The sequence below is a fragment of the Chelmon rostratus genome, chromosome 10, assembly GCF_017976325.1.
Source record: "Chelmon rostratus isolate fCheRos1 chromosome 10, fCheRos1.pri, whole genome shotgun sequence".
In the NCBI taxonomy this organism is placed as follows: domain Eukaryota; kingdom Metazoa; phylum Chordata; class Actinopteri; order Chaetodontiformes; family Chaetodontidae; genus Chelmon; species Chelmon rostratus.
In genome coordinates, this window is record NC_055667.1 from 28,690,721 (window position 1) to 28,710,669 (window position 19,949).

The following is a 19,949-nucleotide window of genomic DNA, read 5'->3' on the forward strand; positions in this document are numbered from 1 at the left end:
GTCAACAAGAAAAGCTAAGTCCATCAGCCATTCAGGATCACTTAGCACAGGAACAGGCATCCCATCCTTCTCCAATAAGGCTCTCACTTCAGCTCTCAACTCAAAAAACCTCTTCAAGACTGTCCCCCTGCTGAGCCAATGTACCTCGGTGAAGTAGAGCACGTCCTGGTATTCCGACTCTATTTCTGACAAAAAGTCGCGGAACTGCCGGTGCTTTAAAGCCCTGGATCTGATTTGGTTGATCATTTTCACAACGTCAGCCATCACATTATCAAACCTCAGGATTTTGCTGCAAAGGGCCTGCTGATGTATAATGCAGTGAAGAGCAATAGCATCCTCCACACCCTCATCTTTCATCTTTTTTTTAACGAGAGCGACAAGTCCGTTTTTTCTCCCCGTCATTGATGGCGCTCCGTCGGTAGTTAATCCAGCCAGACGCGTCCATTGTAAGCCGGCATCCTTGATTGCATCACACAGCTGGCAGAATATCTCCTGACCGGTGGTCTGGCCATGCATTGGAATCACTGAGAGCAACTCCTCCATAACTTCAAAATTGTTGTCAACACCACGGAGATATATTGCAAGCTGCGCCGTGTCAGTGACGTCTGTGCTCTCATCAAGAGCCAGTGAGTAGGAATGGAAATGTTTAGCTTTCTCACGCAGTTGATCGTAGATGTTATCTGACATGTCAGAAATACGCTCTGCCACTATGTTGGCTGAAATACTGATGTTACTAAAGAGCTCCTTTTTTTCCGGGCAGACTATACTTGCAGCCTGTAGCATGCACTGCTTAACGAACTCACCGTCTTTGAATGGCTTCCCTGCTTTGGCGATCATCTCACTCACCACGTAGCTGGCTTTGACGGCCGCTTCACTGTCTTTGCGCGCTTTCTTGAAGAAATCTTGTTGCCTCAGTAGAGATGTTTTCAGTTTGGCAACCCGATCCTCTCGCTCATCTCCCACGTATTTCGCGTAGTCCTCAGCATGTTTAGTTGAGTAGTGACGGCAGATGTTAAACTCTTTGTTCACCGCAACTTTACCCATGCATATAAGACAGGTTGGTGTGCCCCTGTGCTCAACAAAGAAATATTCCGTCTCCCACTTCTCCTGGAATTGTCTCTTCTCGTCGATACATTTTCTCTTGACCGCAGGTTTTGAGAAAGACATGACGGCGGAAAAAAACACCGGTGACAGTGACAGGTTTCCCTCCACTCACTCATCCAAACTGTCAGAGTGTTCAACTGTTAATTCGCGCTCTTGTCATGAGCCTGAGCTACGGGAGCCCATAAGTGTCAAAAAGTTAAAACGCCCAGATGCATGTGAAAAAAAAATGTGCGGGCCGCACTAACACAAAGCTTTTATTTCAGACAGGGGGCCGCAAAATATTGTTCCGCGGGCCGCAATTGGCATGGGGGCCATGAGTTTGAGACCCCTGCTTTATATCATATATATATAGGAAAGGTTCATTATGTGTGAACACAGTTTGGAGCCAGACCACTCGAGGTGATGAAGGTCCGACTCAGGTGCCTCAGTGTCATCGCCTTAACATCACACTTAGACCTATAAGGTGCTTTGAGTGGAAGATTTCTAATATTAACCATAATCAGTGGCGGCTGGTGGTCAAATTTGGCGGGTGGGCTGTCAAATGCACAAGATGCTGCAAGAGAAGCATCACCTGTCATACACACAGTTTCATCAATTACAGGTGCACTATACTTTTTTAGACCTCTTAAATACTCAATTCTGATTGGTCAATCACCAAAATTCAGCGCTGTTTATTTCTCGACAGACGACCGCCTGCACAGGAATTCCTAGCTGCCATTGGCTGAAGGGGCAATCCCTCATGTAATGTTGGCATCCAGTCGTGCTCTACAGGGTCTTTACACCTGTGAGAGCTGAAGTCTTTCTCACACTAAGATTAATATTCGCACTCATCCTCATTAAAGCGACAGGCCGACGCTGCTCCACTGAGTCATGCACGGGCACAAATGTGTTCATGAAATATCTTTGTGTCGATGTCGGGAGGTGTAAATGTAGTTCAGCTGTTTTTGGTTTGGTTGATTTGTGTCATATCTGGTTACAAAGTAAGAAGATGTTTCAGTGTTTCACCTGGCAACATGTGGTTTGGCTGTGATGCATCATTTCCTCGCACCAGCAACAGATTTCAGCTGGGAGGCGGGTTTCGTCTCTCACACAGCACTGGCGGGGTTAACGGTGTGTGCAATCATCTCTGCTCTGGGCCTCTGCGAGCCATTTCCCTTAATGAGGGCCTCAGATGGCGAAACAGAGCCAGACCATTTAACATCATCACGGCTAATTTCTCCTCTGCACGGCGCGAGCACGGCACCGTTTCTACCCCCGATCGCGTCTTTCACCGGCAGGCTTCCGGACTTTCGCTTGATTTTGAACAGCGGGAGAGCCAGGCTGATTTTTGACCGGGGAGCGCTTCATTTGCATTACAGTAAGGGCCGGTGTGGGGTTTGATGGCAAGTGAATGGAAGGATTGAATTTAGAAATGTGGTGATTTATGCAGTTTTTTATGAGCAGAACTGACGTCTGCGAGGTCATCCAACAGAACAGGAACTTTTTCAAGAATGAAAGAAAGGGGGAGTTAAAGGCGCGGCTGCATGTAAACACAATATTAGTGGAATATTAATGTTCATCCGCAGATGTTCACGTCTTAATCTGTATTTTGTTCAGAATGGAGCAAAACCAGAATATTTTGTGCACACAAATGTGATCATTGTTCCAATGCAGAACGCAAAAACCAAGATAAAATACTCAATTCTGATTGGTCAATCAATAGACGAGCGGATGCTCAGGTATTCTGTTGCTAGGGAAGCCATAGCAACAGTCATAGACTAAAGGGGCGATCCCTTTTTTTGCCAGTTGATTTGAGAGGCAAAATATGGAGCATTTAGTGGACAAAACTTTTAATTTGTTTGGAGACGTGTGGCAGGACAATGACATGTCCCCAGCAAAAAAAGACAAGAAAAGTAAAGCTGGACCAACAGGAGGGGCGATATTAAGGCACAAGAGACTTAAGGACACAGAGACTGACCAGACTGAAGGGGACAGACAGGAAAAACCACCAAGAGAAACACAGCATGGACGATCAACCTGAAGACGGCTGAGCGGAGACAAAACTGGAGACAGATTTTTAAATTATGACGCTGAAGCAGAAATCAGCTGCTGCTTCACTTTGATTTTTAATATAATAATAATATATAATAATCCTAAAACAAGTAAAAAACTCATGGGAGTCACTTTCAAAGCAACCTGTCCATGTCCCATTTTCTTTTCCTCAATCAGGTTTTCTGTTTTGTCGTTGTTTAGTCATAAATATTCTCTGTTTCATCCATTTTTCTTTGAACTGAGCTTCCTGTAGTCTTAAGCGGTGTGTCATTTTCTCCATTGTGTAGATTTCCTCCACCAGGTGAGTCCATTGTCCTTGTGTAGGGGGGTCTTCCCTTCCCCGTTTCTTCGTGGTAGCTTTCTTAGCTGCTGTTAGAAGCATTTTTACCAGGTATCTGTCCTTCGTCCATATATTTTCTTCACAGAGGTTACACAAATACAACACTGCATTGGAATCTTATATCCAAGTATCTTCAGCAGCGCATCGTGTAACATTTTCCAGAAGCATCTGATTTTATCACATTTCCAGAAAATGTGCGAGTGATCCACGTTCATTGTCCCACAGTCTATTTTTGTTCAGCTGTTCACTCTTGATGTGTGGTGTACCGCTCTTCATCTGTGATTGTTATCTTAAATTCTGATTCCCATTTTTCTTTTATGTATTTAGTTGAGTGTTTGTTTTCTTTGTATTGATTATGAGCAGGATCACACCATTCACTTCCCCGGGGGGGTCCATCCTGATCTCATTCAGAGAGTTATCTCTCAGTTGTTGGTACCTATAGAGTTCCTGTTTATTCAAATCAGTTTTTTCTTTTATATTTTGGAAACTCCCACCCTCCATGCTGTGATTGCTGCGTGTTTTAATCACTGCTTTGTGTCACATTATTGAATGCTTCAGTGGTCAGCCTGTTCTAAGAGGGATAATGTGGAGCGAGCAGTCGGGCTGCTGTCTCATCTGCCGTGGTTTATTTCTCCATAGGAACCTGCTCACTATACACTATCCCTCACCTAATACATGCTTCTTCTTATCTGTTATCTGACGCTTTTGTCTGGCTGCTAGGTAACTGTGGTTTCTTTGAAAGTAGATTTTTTTTTTGTTTTAAAAACCTTGCAAATTGAATTAGTCCTGCTCTGTCAGCAGATTGTTGTGCTTATTTTAAATCATATTTACCCAATTTTACTGCTTTTTTCCTTGTTTTTGACATTTTTCGCATTAGTTACCCAGCAGGTAGAGACAGACTGAACACAGCAGAATCCACACGCTGTTCTGTTGACTCCTGAGGCTTCACTGAGCTCAGATTAGATGTGACAGCTGATTTCACTTAAATTCGTTAAGAGGTAACGAGAGCCAACCATCCCCATGACCGTTTATGTGCTGTTGTGATTCAAGCTTTTAACTGAATGTTACCTTTTTAAATCAGCTTGATGTTTACATAGATAGATAGATAGATAGATAGATAGATAGATAGACAGACAGACAGACAGACAGATAGATAGATAGATAGATAGATAGACAGATAGATAGCATAGCATTACACACAGTGAAATAAGTGAAAAATTGTGAAATAAAACTATAAAGAACAAACTATACATAATAAAATATCAAAATAACAAGCAGTAAAAAATATATATACATAATAATAATAATAATAATAATAATGATAATGTTAATGATAATAATAATGATAAAAATGATAATAGTAATAATAATAATAATAATAAATGAAAGTTTGTAGAAAAACAAGAATTAGAATTAGTCCAACCTTCCACAGATCACCTGGCCCTGCTTTATGGCCAGGTGAGTCAGCTACCTTACCGTAACTCCAATCAAAAAAATAACTACAAAACCTACATTTTGGTTTCTTTTAATCATGACAACGATCTCTGTCAAACCTCAACCAGGTCATTTTAGTTCCTTAAACTGAATCAAAGACAGCATACACTGCAGAGGAAGGCACTGACAAACAATGATGATCATAAGAAAACGACGTTGCTAGGTGACACTTTCTCAACGGCTTCCGGCGAGTCTAATTTTGAAAATATTGGAATTCATTAAAATCCAATCAATGGTGTTTGTGCTGCTGCATGTCATTAACAGGAGGACAAACAAACAAATAGATCAAACTGCAGTTTTATCCTGAAGGACACAAAGAGAGGAGAGAAGTGAAAGCAGGAGAGGAAGAGAAAGACAACAACATTAATGAGAGAAAAAGGTCTGGAAGAAAGGATCCAAGAGATGAACTGAGAGAAGGGACGACAGAGACACAAATGAGGGGATTTGTGGCCATCGGTCTAATTAGCTGCTTGTGGGCGTAAGCGAATGAGCTTAAGAGGAAGAGGAGTCAGCACAGCGGCCCGGCGTGCTTTACTGTTGACAATAAGAAGCAAGAATGACACAAACAGAAAGAGGTTTCCATTCAACGCAAGAGACAGGATTCAATAGAAAATAATTAAAAAGACAGGGATGGTGTGGATGTAAAGTAACAATATATGCATGAGATGATCTGATCTTATCTTATCTTATCTTATATCAAGAAGGCTAATGGACGGGAGAGGAAACATCGGAAGAGGGAGGCAGGGAGATACTGAAATAACACTAAATAAACCTGCAAAAAAAAAATGTCTTTTTAAATGAGAACGTGTCTTTCAACAATAAAATATTTTCCATTAGACGCCTGTGGCTGGATTCACGTCTCATTTTTTGCATTATGTACCTGAAAGTGCCTTCAGACTGGAAATAGCACTGCTCGAAAGACGCTGTGTAAAGAGAGAGAACAGTGAGGCTGTAATGAGATAAAACTGTGCTGGATCACATCAGTGCATCAGTTTCCTGTGAAGCCCTCATGCATAGGCAGGCAATCACTCCAGTGTAGAGACATACTGACACAATGTAAATACATTGAGCTGCTATTGCAGAAACATGCTGACCATACGTAGAGTCAAAACTGGGGACTGACTTCATGAAAAACTCTAGAAGAGATTGTGGTGAATGCTGAAAGGTGCAATAAGCAGTAGGTAAAGTGGAGTAGTACCAGTTTATTAAGTCTTGTCCTGTCCCTCTCAGAGCTTCCACAGCCCCAGCAGACCACTGAGTAAAGACTGCAGATGCAACCACGGAGTCATTAAAAGTTACGTTATGGGGAGGACAACATCAGTAATATACATCCAGTGCATTTAGAACAAGAAGGAAGACTATATCTGCCCTTGAATTGAATGGCATAATGATATAATCCTTTACTTAAACTCTACAGTCATGAAACCCCCCCCCCCCGAAATATTACAAAATAAAACAAAACACAACCAGAAACTCAGCTCCTAACAAATAAAAAAGACAAAAAGACAAAACAATCTGCAACAACAATCAGTTAAAATAGGCACAAACAGAAACTGGATGGTTCATGATCATTGCATTAAATTCACCAACGGGTGGTCCAGAGAGGTCCAGATGCAAGGTGGCAACTTCCTCATGAGGGACTTACAGCCAAACAAGGACATACGTTTATCAGGTCGTACGAGGTGCAGGATTATCAGTGCCGGTCTGGATTACTGGACTATCTGCTGAAAATATAATAAAAAGAAGCAGTGAGGTTTTGCCCACTTTTTTAAAATGAGTTTAATACAGACAAGTGGAGGAAGCATCTCGACAATGTGAAGCAGCAGAAAGAGAAGTTTCTGTGCTTGCTGCAGACAGACCGAGAGATGGAGGGAGGAAAAACAATAACAACGAGGAAAAGGTTAAAGAGGAGGAGAAGATATGAAGCAAGAGCTGGAAGTGGAGAGAGATTAGATTTGAGGAGACAGGAGGCAGAGGAGGGCAAACATCAAGGGAAAGAAGGAGGAGGGAAGGACAAAGCAAGGGAGATAAAGATGTGAGAGGTGATATATGGAGAAGAGAGGGGCTTCTTAACCTGCGTGGACCCCCTCAGGAGAGATGATTCACAGCCTCACAGCATGAAAGATGAGGCGGCTGAGAGGTCTGATACAGCAGAGCCAGACCAAGGCCGTCCAAGACTCAAGATTCAAGGACTTTATTGTCATTGTGCAACCACGAGGAAATTAAAATTGCATCAACCTCGAATGCTGCCTTTGTGCCTGAAAACCGGATGAATCTGCAAGCTCGTGCTTTATTTGCTCTGGCAGGTGCATGCGGGTAGCCTCCTGTCCAGATACCAAACGACCAAGATGGCTCCAAGAAGGAGGCCAGAGCCAGAATATTTTCACATCGAACTCCAAGAAGTGAGAGTTTGTTTGGATTAAAGCAGAGTTGTGATTGTTGGAACAGTGGAAAGACTAACCAAGAGGATTTTGGTGAGTTTTGTTTTGTTTCTGCTGAGTTTGAATCAAGCTTGTTTTGTGTTCTCATGGAGGCTTACCTCTGTCGGGATCCGTGGCATGATGTGGACATACTTTGACGGCACAGAAGCCCCCAAAGATTATATTGCAGCCATTGCAGCTTGTTTTGAGGATGCTGACTGAGGGGATCTACGCTCTGTATGGCAAGTGTCCTGAGACAACTTCAGTTGTGATTTGGCACTATATGAATAAAATTTAAAATTGAAAACTGAAATTGAAATCTACTGGACCGATTCCAAAACAGTTGGTACCTATTAGTCATTTAAACACATAATGCTACGCCATCACAGCTCATCTCTGCACACTGTGGTCTGTTTCATTGCTCTGATTGGCTGTAGGTCTATCCAATTGCATCCGCAGTCATGTTGGTCTGCACCTGTTGATAACTCCCCTTGGAAATCAAACCACCTGCGGATCAACCGTTTGTGAACTGGTGTGTCAATGCCAGCTAGCATTTGTATTTAAGACTTCACACATAATTACAAAGAAGAAATAAGACAGGAATAAGACAAGAAATATGAAATATCGGTAATGAAAAATGCAGAATTTAAGCATCTACGTACAAAATAAAAGCAGTATAAATGAACAGTATAAACAGTTCGCCAACACAAATAAAACCAAGTGATGCCTTTTGTGTCTAATAGATGAGTTAGCTCTCACAGTCCGGCTGCTGTCAGCTCCAGGGGATGTTCATGGTGGGTCCACGGAGTCAGGAACATTTTACCAGGGTTTGGCAAGCTAAGCAGCAATCACTTGATATTCTGGTGGTGAGAAGCTTCAAAAAACATTTAGCACGAGTTGAGGTCACAACCACTTTGCTTTACTTGTTTTGGACAGGAAGCAGGCGGGTTCATGGGAAGAGATGTTTTAATTGAGGTAAAACAATAAAAAGACAATAAATGTTGTGTTAATGTTTGAAATAGTACATGTGAAACCGTCTGAAGCCCGATGTGTTGCATACGTAATTTACCAGAAAAATGCCTCACAAGAAGCAATCGTGGCAGTTTTCTTCTCTCAGGTGAGTCTGATCAGCAGCAGGTAAACAGGCCACAGGTCACTGGTCTCCCCCTCTACAGCTCCACTACATAATTAGACGGGCTTTGGATTGATCCACTGAGACGTGGAGCACTATCAAACCTTATCCAAACTAATTTCACACATGATTACGCCCGTGCCCTCGGAACAATAGTGTGATGATCGGTACGATGGCGGCTTGGAGGGGACGTGACTCAGACAGCAGACAGTCAGGGATGGTAAAGTTTGGACTGACTTCTCGAAGTATTTGCTCAAAGACAGCGGGTCAAAAAAAAATATTCAGATCAACAGCAATTTGTTTCCTTTGTGCATTTTACAGCCAAGGTTCAGCCTGGAAAAGCAAACACACACAACAAAGGAGGCATGAATGTTGAAAACACAGCCATGTTGTGTGTGAGAGCTGCTCTCCAAACATAGACGATGTATGAGTGTATGGCAATGGTTATTTACCATATGCGTATGGTAAATAACCTTATTAAACCATGTGGAGTTACTGATTAATAGCTGCTAATTTCTGCCTCACAGCCTCTTTTACATTCAGCAGAGTATTTACTCAGACTGATGCAAGTGGACCAGCTGCAGCAGAGTTAATGTGAATGTGCTGCTGCTAATTATGAGCCGATGCTGTGCTAAAGGCACCTCGTGAATGTTTGGAAAGACTGAAAGTGAAGGAAAAGTTCTGTGCTCGAAATATACGTTTAAGAAAACATTTCAGATCTTCACAAGCTCTTCAACAAAGGGAAGTAGAAAAGAGAAGAGATGCTCTACAAAAGGTTTAAACATTTCTGAACGTTTGATTTTTCTCTGCTTCATGTAATTGAAATGTTAATGGTGCTGCAAATGTTTTTTAGCTGCTTCTCACTGATCCTCAATCACTGACGAAAACCTTCTGCTGTGGCTCTCAGTCGGGGATGACAATCAGCTTCGGGTCTCATTTGTATAAATTTCCATTCCCTTCTTCCAAATAAGTCTCGCATAGCAACACCCTCACATACGTTAACCCCACGTGTCATTTTTCCCAAACTTCGGCGGTAAATGAACACAAATGCTCGTCGACTTGTTTGACTCGTCTGACTTGGTAGGTCAACCCACAAGGTGTCGAGTTAGGAGCATAACTGCCACGCATGGCGGTGATCACATCCAGTGTGTGAGTGTCATCATGAATACATGCATAAATAAATAAAATACATGTCTACATCAGACTTTCTGAAGAAAACTTTCCAAACTTACCTCACCTTCCTGCACACACACACACACACACACACACACACACACACACACACACACACACAGTCATTTCCATCACATAGAATTACATTAATTTCCTGGAGACTTACACTAACCTTAACCCATCTTCACCCTAAAATTTTACGATTTACGCTATGGGGACTATGTGTCATAGCACATGAGTAATGTATATCCTCACACAGACACACACACACACACACACACACACACACACTGAAAGGTGAAGTCTTGATCTTGCTTGAATTATTTGCAAACCCCTTTGCAGATCCACCCATTGATTTTATAACTTCATTACTTCCTTCTCATCAGCTGTTCTCTGGAGGATTTTTGTCATGTGATTGACATACGATGCCGGCATGATGCCATCTTCCATCAGCGCTTTGTCACCTTTCATATAATTTATGTCATTTATGTCAAATGTCACTGATGTCCAGTGAGCTGTGTGGTCCTCATTCTTCAATAGCACTAATAACACACATGTAGGCATCAGCACCAGTTTGACTTTGTCTCTCGATCTCTGTGGTGTAATAGCATACGAGCTGCCGTCAGTCAAACTGGTAACAACACACCCCTCCAGTCAGAAAGAAGATTTCTGATTCGACCTTTTTTCTTGCTTTAAAAAAAGAAAAAACTCAATACATTTAAAACATGTTGACATTGTTCTTGGCTGCTAAATGGGCGAACACTTGTTATCAAAGGCTGTACTAATCTTTTTATCATTAGCCAGCGCTTTGGTCATGATTCCAATCCGGTAACCTATAGCTCATTCAGCTACTGTCCTTCTCCCACCAAAATTACGCATTTTCATTCAAGTGTTTGGAAAGATTTGTTTTTGCAAATTATTAATATTTATTGGTGGGTCGGGATGACTGAAGGATTGCATTTGTAACTAATAGGTGACATAGCTGATGAGGAAATACTGGCGTACCAGTGGCCTTGTCTGTCATCTGCTATCCACAAAGGTTCTGCATGCTACCATTTAGCTAATGCTGATGCTAATGCTAACCGCTAAGGAGAACAGAAGAAGACAATAGAGTTCCGATGCTACCATTTAGCTAATGCTAATGCTAACCGCTAAGAAGAACAGAAGAAGACAATACAGTTCCGATGCTACCATTTAGCTAATGCTAATGCTAACCGCTAAGGAGAACAGAAGAAGACAATACTGTTCCAATGCTACATTTAGCTAATGCTAATGCTAACTGCTAAGAAGAACAGATGAAGACAATACAGTTCCGATGCTACCATTTAGCTAATGCTAATGCTAACCGCTACCTGCTAAAAGGAACAGAAGAAGACAATGCAGCTAGATTCACCTATACTGTTAATGTTAACTGCTAGATGCCAATGCTAACTGCTAAGATACTATCATACTACCACCGCTTTAGCTATTGTTAGCTGCTACAATGCTACTACAGGCCTAGATGCCACATGTAACTGCTAACATAATGCCACAATACACCTGCTCTGTGTTGTGTTGTGCAGTCACTTCAAGACTTATTTTTAAATCAGTAAGAATGTTCCAGACGTTCCCACTTTACCTTGTTTCAAGAATTTTCTGGATGACTGTATCTTCCAGGTGGTTAAAACAATTATCTCACCTTCACAGGCAGATTTTTGAAAGAAAATAAGCTCAGACAATAAGGCTCATGGAGCACTTCATAAGTGCTAAGGCAGATTTTTGTTGTAACTTTAGCATTTTTTAAAGCGTGCTTAAAAGCAGAAAAGAAATGAGTAGGTTCGCTCAGCTCGACTAAAGCTGGAGCTGAGAGAACGCAGGTGGAGAGAAAAATGAGCATGGCATGAGAGGGTGCTTTAATGGCCACAGATACTACACTACTCTGTAGTACAAAGGCCACAGGTTTGTTCCCCTGCAGCTGCCAGGTCTTCATCAACAACCTCCATGAGGGCTCCTGGCACTGAAACCTGCTGGTGGCCGTGGATGTCCCTCAGGAGTTGAAAGGCTTCATGATGATGCACAGCATTTGCCAGGAGACAGCACTCAGCAATCACAAGGCCGGCGCTCTAATGCTGTTGGCAGAGCTTTGAGCGAGGCTGGCTGGCGAGCAGTGAAAAGGCTGTCAAATGTGGAGACGCTGGCTGACCGAGCACGCTCAGCGTTTCCACAACCTGCGAAAATCATTCATTATTTACAGGCCGCCGCCGCACGCAGACTGCATCGCTATGACTCTACGTGCTGTTTGCACACATGCAGCTGCTGACAGCGGCAGGACTGCGACAGAGCGGCAGGTGATGCTCTAATGAACATCTCATCCCAGAGTACAGCCTCGTCTCTCTGCAACATCCTCAGATCTCAGTTTTCAAGATAATGAGGCCAGCATTGCGCCTTCCGTATGACCAGACAACACGCAATCAGGATCGATTTTACATCTCTTGCTCATTAGAGATGCACAATATAGCTAAAATTAAAATGATTAAATATTAATATATTTTCCATATAACACCATTCAGTGATTTTATCATAATATCATGTGTGCATGTTGTATTAATTATTAATATAAAATAAATAATTATGGTGGTGACAGACCTGTTCACACTATTACATTATGGGGACTCACCTCCCATCTGGGGACGCAAGTCCGGTCCCAATGCTGAAGCTTTTTTTTCAGTGTTCAAGGTAAATCTATTGGCAGAATATGACAGAAATGGAATATCATATCCATCAGTGGTGTATAATTACATGAAAATAATAATCGTTGCTTTTGAATGAGGTCTTTATATCAACAGAGGGAGTCTGCCGTGTTTCTACAGTAGCCCAGAGTGGACAAACCAAACACTGAGTCTTCTCACTCGACCAAACTACAGCTGCTTGACCCCAACCAAACTGACTCGTCTCATCGCGGGCCAACCTCTCACCACACCATCAGCCCAGACTGTGTTCCAGTCAGACATCATGAACAGATCTAAGAACACCGTCTCTTGGTTGGTTGTTGGATGTCCCAGATCTTAGCTAGCTTGTAGAGAAAGCCGATGGGAATGAGGGTCAAAATGTGAAAAAGAGCCGAGCTTGGAGAGATTATTTTTCTTTAAAAACAGTAAAAAATAGGATATTCACCATGCAGACATGAATACTTCATGTATGAGAATGAAGCTGCACAATAACACAGAATTACCGTGTTGTTTCACTTCATTAATTTAGTGACCCATCCGTCCCATCGACCACATTTTCAGTTGACACGGTGGCGGATGCTGCAGAAAGTGAAGTTTTTCACACTGTTCAAAGAAAAGATTTATTTCAGCGCAAGAACTTACTTGAGCATCGTTCACACTTGAGGCCATTTTTCCGTTGCTACCTTTGTGTAATGTAGCTCGCTAGCGATGAATAAGAATATCCCATTCTCCATCCCGCCGAGTAAGCTCTGATTGGTCAAATGTGTCTTCTGCTGGCAGAAGGACTCATCAACGGGCGCAACACCAGACTGTTCAGTCACCTGGGTGGTTGTTCAGAAGCTGTGAAGACAGCCCTGAACCTCGCCACCCAGGAAAGGTATCACAGGCGCTCAGGCACAAGGTTCTGGACTCAAATGCACGACTCTAACACAAGTGTAGGAACCAACAAGGCTGGTTTTAATAAGAAAAGGTCTCTCAGGTACAATGGTTAGCAAAAGGTGCTCAATATTCATGCTAAGGTTAATTCTCTTCTATACAAAACAGTGAAACAAAAGACTCTCAAGACAAGGACATGGTAGCAAGGTAACAAAGCTGGACTGACAAGGATCACAAGACAATCTGGCACAGGACAGGGGAAATATAAAAACACGAGGTAACAAGGAACAGGTGGAGACAATCAGGGCGGGGCAAACAATCAGACACACCAAGAAGTCAAGGGTCTGAAGCAAGAGGGAAGTTTAGGTTTCACTATAAAACAGGAAGTGCTTGACAAAAACATGACGCCAGTGAACAAACCTCAGACACGTCGGGACATAGCGAAAGGTTTCACAGCTCTCCATCATACAAATAATTTAATACCCATCTATGATATGAATCAGAAATCGATGTGGCGTTAAATGTCTCTTAATAATTGAGCCACAATCACAGCAAAGTTCAATGATCTAAATGAAGAGCTGGAGACTGATGTTCACCTCTCTGGTGGCTGCTGTTCATCCACAAAGGTATTTTAACACCATAAAACTACTCGTTATACTACGTAGTACGCAGATGGGCGTCAATGGCTGCCTGGTTGCATTCACAAGCTGCCAGTAGTTTAGCTGCTCTCTTACACTGAAATTTTTGATTAAAATCAAACAGCAGACAGCTGAAGAGGAGGCAGCTCACACAGTGACCTCCAACAGCCCGACTGCAGAGGACACTGTTACTAATTACCTTTTTCCTGCTTCATATTGTGAGCGTCTAAATGCATCCTTAATCAAAACAGCGTCATTAAGCGCAGTTATAAATTAGCAGCAGGACTCATTAGAAAACAGCGAGATGCGGTCCGTGCTTCAGATAAATCACGGCTGCTGGTGTGATGCTGACATCATCGCCGTAAATCCAGTTTTAAGTTGTGGTCCAGGACGGTTTGTTCCTTTGAGATTGAAAAGGTGTTTTCTCACCAAGTGTGGAGAGCGTTGAATAGAGGATTTGATTTATATTATTATCAGTGGACCCCCCCAGCACAGTGTTTTCTGCTCCATAGCCTTTGAATATTCTGAGATGAATTATTGGCTCACATGCTGAAGTTTGCAGAAGTTCAGCTTGATGAGGAGTTAGATGTTTTGACGCTGGAGGCTCATTTGAGGCCTCCAGCTCGTTCACTCGACTTCAGTTTACTTCTCACACCGTCACTGCTGTAAGGAAGCAGAAATGGAGCCATGTTGTTTCGGCATTTTTCTGTCTTCCTGTTTCCTCAGTAGCTCTGCGTCGTGCGTTGAAAATGGACATGAGCGTGCACCAGGGCGGCTCGGAGACGTTCAGCTCAGTCTGCTGGACGCGATGGTCGGCACAACGTATGCTGACGTTTGGCACTTCACCGGGATTTTAAATATCTGCACAGAGCCAAAATTCCACCTTTAGGCTGCAAATGTATACATCAAGTATACTGGTTATGTAATGTATTGATAAATGTGAATAAAGCTGGTATATTTAATATATTTCTATATTAATAAATAACATATATTGCTATGAATGATTAGCTACAAATCATAATATTGTTCAGAAAAGTCTGCACAGATTTTGCCAATAATTCATCCAGTTTTAATCAGCATAAGGACACCTAATGGTAGCAAGGGGAACATGAAAGGTCATCAGAGGAGGACAACTGTAAAATGATGTCAGTGCTGTCGAGGCTGGTCATTCTGGGATGTTTTACACCAAAGAGACCAGACTAGAAAGAGATCTTACACTGGTCCGCTGAGTCCAGCCCAGTTATCTTTCCAGAGAGCACGCTCCTCCCTTCACAGCGTCTTTGCTGAATTAAACTGATGAGATCATAAAAACTCGCTGTTTTCCCTCTCGAGCAGCGTTCATTTCCAAACACAAGACTGAACATCTCAACATGACAGCCTCTGTGAAACACTTTGATTACACGCAGAATCGTGGTTTTGAGCAGCTGGAGTTTGTGCTCTGAAAGTCTTTTAAGGACTCCAAATGTTGGTTGGTGGGGAATTACAGGAGCTCAGCCGGGAGGGTTTTCAGAGACGGTCTTAGTATGAGTGTAAACTGCTTCTTATGACTGTCGGCCGAGCTCAGAGCCGCTGCGGAGCTGCAGAAAAATGGATCCGTTTGGGAATCTAAGGCTGAAACTTCATGTAAATCCAGGCTGTAGAAGACAGCAATATTATAAGCTCAGAGCAAGGTGATAGCATGAAGAACTAAATGTTCTACACTGTAAAATTTTTCGCTGTGAATTCACAATAAATAATTGGATAAGTTTTGCATGACTTTCACAGCAAGGATCACAGCATTATACTGTGAAATGTACTCACAACAATTTACTGTAATTTCACATCTGTGATATTATAATGCATTGTTGTAAAAGCACAACTGTATACTGTAACTTCACAGTTTCAATGACAAAGCAATTACTGTGATATTACAGTACACTACTGGGGAATTACAACCTTTTGCTGTACATCATTACACCAGGGCCCTGTACTTCTACAGTGTGTGCTGTGAAAGTAATGCACAAGTTGACAGTAATTTACTGTGAATTTACAATGTATACTGTGGAAGTCATGCAAAACTTATCCAATTATTTATTGTGAATTCACAGCGAAAAATTTTACAGTAATCACTGTACAATTACAATCAAACCCCCCATAGAAACCACACTCTGAAGCAAAGTCAATGTTAGCCCAATGGCATATTTATTTAGAAAATAGGTTATTAAGCATAACTGCCAAAAAATTTACAAAAACAGCAACAGACATGTTATTCTTTTTTAACCTTATTTAATACATTAGAAAGGCAACATTTGTCCGGACTACCCAGCTGTGTCACAATAACAGTACGAGAATGGGAATGAGGCCTACCTGGCAAGGTAAGAGAGTAAGAGAGAGAGCGATGAAGGGATGTCGCAAAGGGGTGATGTGCTCCTCTCAGTCTCAAACATTCTATAACCCACGCAACAGCGTTGCAACACTACAAAAATCTTGTAGTGTTGTCTCCAAAAAAATACAAAAAGAAATATTTAAAACTGAGCCTGACAACTCCTGCAGCAAAAAAAAAAACAACTATGATGCCCACTCAAAGTCAATGAGCTTCCTCAAAAGGGTGCTCACATGAGGGTTCATTGTTGTGCGCTTCTTGGTCTTTGAGCCTCTTTCGGGATTGATGCCCAAGAAGCACCTGTTAATAAGCAAAGATAGTTTCAGTTTTAAATACTTATGTATTGCAGGCAACATTTATCAAGGTGTTCAACTGTGCCTTTTCCCATATTACACCCTAATAGATCTATAACCCAAACTTGTCGGATCTTCCTCTTATCATAAAATTATTTTTAGCCATCTTTAGCCAGGGTGCCTCAGGTTAGGTTTGCCTTAGGCCCGGGCCACACAGCACGCCTGAGCAGAGCGTGAGCTTGGCGTTACGGCATGGTTTTCATTTCGGAGTCCATACTAACAGGTTAGAGTATCCACACAGCCGGCATGAGCAGCGCAATGTGTCATCTCGCCGTTTTTTTCTGCTGCGTGGCCCGGGCATTAGGCAAAGTGGTCTGGGCATCCTCTGTTGTTTCTCTACTGTAAGGGGCTGTAGCAATATGCGCTGCCACTCTATTTCAATATCAATTTATTTAGGATAACCCATTGAGAGCAGCATCTCGTTCAAACGTGTCTTCATGCAATTGGCCAGCTGGTAAATTAAACCCAACCCTGTTGGAAGTATGACAAACACATCTTTTTCAATAAAGGGTCTGACCTTTGAATGAACTCCAGCGTTGACGATCCAGCGGCAGGATACTCAAGGTTGAAGACGTAATAGCTGCTGAAGAAAGCTGCTACTCCATGTACAAACAAAGGGTGTGGGCCCATCACAACATGTCCCTCAATGGATATAAGCCACCCAGAGGGCTTCATCATGTCACCTGAAATGAACAGATACCACATCATGTGTTATGAGCACTTTGAGATCCGTTTCAGATATATAGTAGTGTGCCATGCAAATGTAATTATTATTATTATTATTATTATTATTATTATTTGTGGTCATGTAGATTCCTAGTATTAAAAAAACAAAACAAAACTGAGTGTGAAATTTTGATACAAAATCCAAGTAACAATACCTTGAACGATCAAGCAGGGGGTGCTGGGGAGTTCTGCAGTATTAACGTCCACAGCAGTGGCACATGGCTGTAACACAGTAACACACAATAGCATAGATTTAACATTCAAGGATAAATATTGTTCATTGGTCAGAGATAAATCAGGTATCAAGGTAATAAATGGTGTACAATGTAATCACTCATTTTGCATTTTAAATATTTGAATAAAAAAATCTTACATCAACTTCAAGCATCAAACTCTCCTTCGGCTCTCTGAAGTATGACATTAGGAGCAGCAGGATGCAGGCGGCCTTGTCAGAGTCTGGCTCATAGCAGGCCAGAACATCACAGATTCTGGGGTTGTCCAGCGTTGCACAGTAATCCAGGATGGTCTGTCCTCGTCGACTGATTGCCTCCTGCAGTTTTGGAAGGATGTCGATGTCTGTCAGGAGGCTAAAGTGTGAGAATAGGCATTTCTGAGAGAAGAGAAAGGGCCACTCCAGTTTGATCTCGGACATTGCTGGGGCAGGCACTTTGTTAAGGTATTTCCGCAGGATGACGTATGTCTTCCTCATTATTGGTTCTGCTCTCTCTGCCCCACTCATTCCTTCCTCTGTGTACACAGACATACAAATGTATTGTTAGTACCCAAGTAACAACTGACTAAAGTCACCCAAATTTGCATTGCACAAAATTAAAAAATAATAATAATAAAGACAGTAGATTGCATGCCTGAGTAGATGTTGAGCAGATCCCTCTTCATATTCTCCAACGTTGCCTCGGTCTCCCCCACTGGCAAATCTGCTGGGCCCCACCTCACACACCTAGGGGTAGGCATCACAGGGTAACAATACTATTGGGGGAGGTTATAGCTCAGAAGTTGGAGCAGGTCATCTCATGGCTGAAGGGTCTACATCTGTGTTTACTACAGTATTGACACCGCAACACGCTTGACGTGAAAAGGGTCCACGTTAAAGTGTCAATAAAGTAGTCAAGAGAAAAGTACATTTTGTCCTGTTTCAGGGTTATTCATGGTCTTATACAATACTTATGATTTTACCCGTATATTGTTACATACCCGTATTGGTCAACAGGACCTCTTGCCAGTCTGGCCTCTCCTGCCATTTCCCTGCGCGGTCTTCCTTCTCTGCGGCATCGAGCAAGAGTATTATTCCTATTTTTGTACTCCACTCTTGTTTTTACTTGTTGCTGAAGAGAGTGACATCCGTCTCCAACAATATAATACGTGTGTGAACCTGCAATCACAACCTCTAAATGGACATCTAGTTTCCATTCCTCCCCTTATGTGCGTCTTCAAATGCTTAATAAGAGAGGCCAACATGTCACATTTAAATGCACAAGCCTCAAGCACACATTTCAAGGATGTGTCAGGTGGTGGAGCTGATATGTCAGGCAGTATAGGCTCAGCAGCTTGCAGGTAGGACCTATGCAGCCTATACATATGAATTTGCAGTCCTGTGTGTTTTCTGTACCTCCGTGGGCAGTCAGGTACCCCACACTGGTAGTGATAATTAGGGGCATTACTATGCAGCTTTGTGTGCTGAACAAAGTTATACACATTCTCAGACACATGCTCACATCCAACCATTTTACAGAGAAACATTTTGGTGCCTTTTGCCTAATCACCTACCCAAACTATTTCTCCTCACTCTTAGCCTGACACTGATGGGATGGTTAGCCTCGTCCTCTGATGACCTAGAAAGAAAAGAAAAAGGAAAAATTACACAAAGGCAACCGACAATACGAATTTCAGTTTGAATGCAGATTATGATCATGAGAATATTGTGAAAACATGAAATCTGTACATATTTGCTGGTTTGTTAAAAAAAAGGGGGGGGGGGGGGGCTTAATGGACATTTTTGGACATGTTAATGGTCTATGGAATGTTCTATTTTCCTCTTGCCTGGTCTCTTTGTGTATGAATTCTTATAAATCCTCAACCCTGTGAGGAACAATCAAGTATTTTACATCTTTTTTGACTGATCATGTGACTGCTCACAGCTTCCCCACTGGATTTGCCAGTCATGGAAGGGCACACGGATCCCTATTGGACATAGACTGGCCTGACTACCACAAACACAACAATAGGATCGATGTAAAGGTTTACGTGTCCTGCTTTCATTAAAAAAAGAATTATGTTGCTCTCATTTACCGCTCTGGACATAGACGTGATAGAGTAGACTATGCCGCCGACCTCTAATTAACTGACTAAAAAAATGCATACATGTTGACCACCATGCAAAACTTTCACCATTGATATAATATATGATGATTCACCTAACTACTGTATATCTGATCAAATGCTGAGTCATGTACCTTCATAATCGTATGATATACGAACACTTAAAAACAGTTCAGTAAAAGCATAATGTACAGTATTTAGGTATTCAAATTCAAATAATTAGAGCGGCTGCCTCATGTTTGTCTGATCTTGACC

The 19,949-nt window shown here is 42.2% G+C and overlaps 2 protein-coding genes across 2 annotated transcripts in view; one reads left to right on the forward strand and one right to left on the reverse strand.

The window, feature by feature from the left end:
* oprl1 (opiate receptor-like 1) overlaps positions 1–19,949 on the forward strand; it is a 75,262-nt gene that overhangs the window by 13,215 nt on the left and 42,098 nt on the right. The gene's annotated exons all lie outside the window — the stretch shown is intronic.
* LOC121612642 lies at positions 16,464–19,834 on the reverse strand. The gene is made up of 8 exons (XM_041945670.1): positions 19,829–19,834; positions 18,985–19,052; positions 18,570–18,638; positions 18,224–18,315; positions 17,731–18,104; positions 17,513–17,579; positions 17,149–17,314; positions 16,464–16,578 (listed from the first exon to the last, which is right to left on the reverse strand). The coding sequence occupies exons 1-8, from the start codon at positions 19,832–19,834 to the stop codon at positions 16,464–16,466; spliced, it is 957 nt and encodes a 318-aa protein (XP_041801604.1).

Coding starts and splice junctions, on each gene's coding strand:
- LOC121612642 (XM_041945670.1), bottom strand. Junction 18,105..18,223: donor TCTGCTCAACATCTACTCAG/GCATGCAATCTA, acceptor CTGTGTACACAG/AGGAAGGAATGAGTGGGGCA. Junction 16,579..17,148: donor ACGCTGGAGTTCATTCAAAG/GTCAGACCCTTT, acceptor GCTTATTAACAG/GTGCTTCTTGGGCATCAATC.